This window comes from Nicotiana tomentosiformis, chromosome 2, assembly GCF_000390325.3.
Source record: "Nicotiana tomentosiformis chromosome 2, ASM39032v3, whole genome shotgun sequence".
Lineage (NCBI taxonomy): Eukaryota > Viridiplantae > Streptophyta > Magnoliopsida > Solanales > Solanaceae > Nicotiana > Nicotiana tomentosiformis.
In genome coordinates, this window is record NC_090813.1 from 188,458,079 (window position 1) to 188,461,370 (window position 3,292).

The 3,292-nt window shown below is 43.0% G+C and overlaps 1 protein-coding gene across 1 annotated transcript; it reads right to left on the bottom strand.

The window, feature by feature from the left end:
- Positions 1-2,140: 2,140 nt before the first annotated feature.
- Positions 2,141-2,695, bottom strand: LOC138906272 (uncharacterized). The gene has a single exon (XM_070194807.1). It carries the CDS (start codon positions 2,693-2,695, stop codon positions 2,141-2,143), a length of 555 nt encoding a protein of 184 aa, XP_070050908.1.
- Between the last annotated feature and the right edge of the window lie 597 nt (positions 2,696-3,292).

Sequence of the window (3,292 nt, forward strand, 5' to 3'; positions counted from 1 at the left end):
AAGCTGTATCGAGCTACTTTAGTGCACAACGCCCGAGATGACTTAGGATCTTTAGGCAATTTTTCATGCTCGAGATAGTCAATGATCTCATTTATTCAGTCCCAGAACAAATTGATCGCGTTTACCTCGTAATAGCTATCTGCATCCAATACCGAATGCATAAGCTGTACGACCGTGTTGGAGTCTGATCCCTTCACTTCTATGGACGATCCAAGATGGGCTAGTGCATCTGTTTACGCATTCTCTTTGCTTGGGATGTGCGTAATTGACCATTCCCTGAACCGAGCGAACAGAGCCTGGACTTTCATTATGTATTGTTGCATGCGTTCCTCTTTTGTCTTTGAAGATACCGTAGACTGATTTACTACCAATTGGGAGTCACATTTGATTTCTATAACCTTGGAGTCCAGTCCTCGGGCTAGCTCGAGCCCTGTAATCAAAGCTTCATACTATACTTCATTGTTAGTCTGAGGAACAGTTCTTATGGCCTACCTTAGGGTTTCTCTCGAGGGCGTGGTTAGCACTATGCCGAGCCCGGACCCCCTTCACATTGGAAGCTCCATCCGTGAACAAGGTTCAAACTCCTGATGTCGATTCTGACACTATTACTTCTTCTTTGGTAGCCAAAGGTAACAGTACTCGGTCTGAAATCGGCCAAAACTTGTGACTTTATCGTAGTCCTAGGTTTATATTCTATATCAAATTCACTCATTTCAACAGCCCACTTGGACAGCCTACCTGCGAGTTTAGGTTTATAAAGAATATTCCACAAGGAAAAAGTGGTCACCATAACTATCGGGTGGCGTTGGAAATAAGGCTTTATTTTCGAGCGACGACTAAGAGGGCTAAGGCCAATTTTTCTAGATATGGTTAGCAAGTTTCTACTTCCGTCAAAATTTTATTTACATAATAGATAGGATATTGCGTACCTTCTTCCTCTCGGGCTAAAATGACACTTACCGCAACCTCCGAGACTGCTAAGTAGGTCAGCAGTTGTTCGTCTTCCTCCGATTTTGACAACAATGGAGGACTTGACAAATACCTTTTCAAATCCTTCGGAGCCTGTTGACATTCCAGAGTCCATTCAAAGTTATTCTTCTTTTTGAGGAGTGCAAAGAAATTATGGCATTTGTTTTGAAGACCGAGAAATGAATCTGCTTAGAGCGGCCAGTCTCCTTGTGAGCCTTTGAACATCTTTTACGCTTGATAGCTGGTCCAGGATGTCTTTAGTGGCTTTAATTTTGTCGGGGTTAACCTCGATCCCCCTTTGCGACATAAGGAATCCAAGGAACTTACCGGAGCTGACCCCGAATGCACACTTCTCAGGGTTAAGCTTCATGTTGTGTTTCCTTAAGATGTCAAAGGTTTCTTGCAGGTGTTTAAGATGATCACCTGCATTCAAGGACTTAACCAACATATCATCTATGTAAACCTCCAAAGTTTTCCCCATTATTTCTCAAAAATTTTATATATGAGCCGTTGATAAGTGACTCCGGCGTTCTTTGGGCCAAAGGGCATCACATTATAACAATATGTGTTAAAATTTGTTATGAACGAAGTTTTTTCCGGATCCTCTGGGTTCATCTTGATTTGGTTGTACCCATAGCAAGCATCTAGGAAACTCATTAACTCGTGCCCGGCCGTCGCATCAATCATTTGATCAATGATTGACAATGAGAATGGGTCTTTTGGGCACGCCTTATTTAAATCCTTATAGTCTACGCACATGCAAAATCTATTATTCTTCTTTGAAACTACTACTACATTAGCTATCTAGTCAGGATACTTTAGCTCTCAGATTAAACCGATATCAAGCAAGCGAGTTACCTCTTCTTTGACAAATTTATTTCTGACCTCGGCAATAGGACGTTTTTTCTGTCTTACTGGAGGGATGTTGGGATCTAGGCTTAGTTTGTTCACGGCCACTTCTGATCTCGTGGTTTAGTCCTATCCCCAAGTGGAACTTTCCCTCCAAGAAATTTTCGAACAACACAACTTGTTCAAGTTCTTCCGTTGTGGATTTTGTTGCGTCTGTTTCTTTTGGTACCTGGAAATATCTTGGTACCTGATAGGATTCTGATGACTCCTCCCCCTGGTTGACTTCACTCAGTTCGGGAGCAGGCATCGGTTCCTGTAATTGCTATGCTGCATGCTCTTTCCCTTTGCTACCGGAAACTGAGATTACATTCATCTCCCTTGCTGCCGGTTGGTCACTTCTTATTTGTTTAATTCCCTCGGGAGTTGGGAATTTCAGCAGTTGATGATATATTGATGGCAAAACCTTCATTTGGTGCAACCACGGCCTCCCCATGATAATATTATAGCCCATATTGTCGTCCACCACCTCGAAAAGGGTCGTCTTCATCACCCTCTCGGCATTTGTGGGCAGTAGGATATCTCTTCGTGTTGTTACGCTCGCTAGGTTGAACCCAGTGAGGAGTTTTGTGGCCGAAATGATACTTCCAGTGAGCTTGGATTGCTCCAACACTCTCCATTGAATAATATTGGCCGAACTTCCTGGGTCCACCAAAACAAATTTAATTTTAAAATCTAAGACATTTAAAGAGATTACCAATGTATCGTTATGTGGCAGAAGCAGTCCATCTGTGTCTTCCTCCGTAAAAGTAATGTCATCCTCAGCGAGTTCTCGGAGTCGTTTATGGTGCATCATTGACACCTTCATCTTTTTTGCCATCGAAAATGTCACACCATTAATCTTGCCCCCCCCATCCCGAAAATCATGTTGATCATCAAGCATGGGGGATCTTCTCCGGCTTTCAAAGATTCTGCATTATCTTAATTGTGGCCATAGTTGTTTTTAGCCCGGTCACTAAAATATTCTCTGAGATGGTCGTTTTTTAGCAATGTCACCACCTCATCGAGCAGATGTTGACATCCCCCTGTATGGTGACCGTTGGTCCCATGGTAGTCACACCACAAATTAGGATCCCTCTGGCTAGGATCGGATCTCATTGGCTTTGGGGACCGTGCTTCTTTAATGCTCCTCACAGCCGACACCAGCTCCACTACGCTGACGTTGAAGTTGTATTCGGAAAGCCTGGGGTAGGAAGAATATCGAGAACCCGATATCTTCTTATCCTTCAATGACCTATTATTCTTACTACGATGAGTTCTCCTATCGGTAGAGAATATATCCGCTGACCAAAAACCTCTACCGTGTCGTTCTACTCGTTCATAAGTCAAAATCGACCCATTGAAGACCGTCGATCTGTGTCAAAATCATCCTTCAATTTCTCCTTATTCTCATCCTTCTTTCAATTTCTGAGAAGCA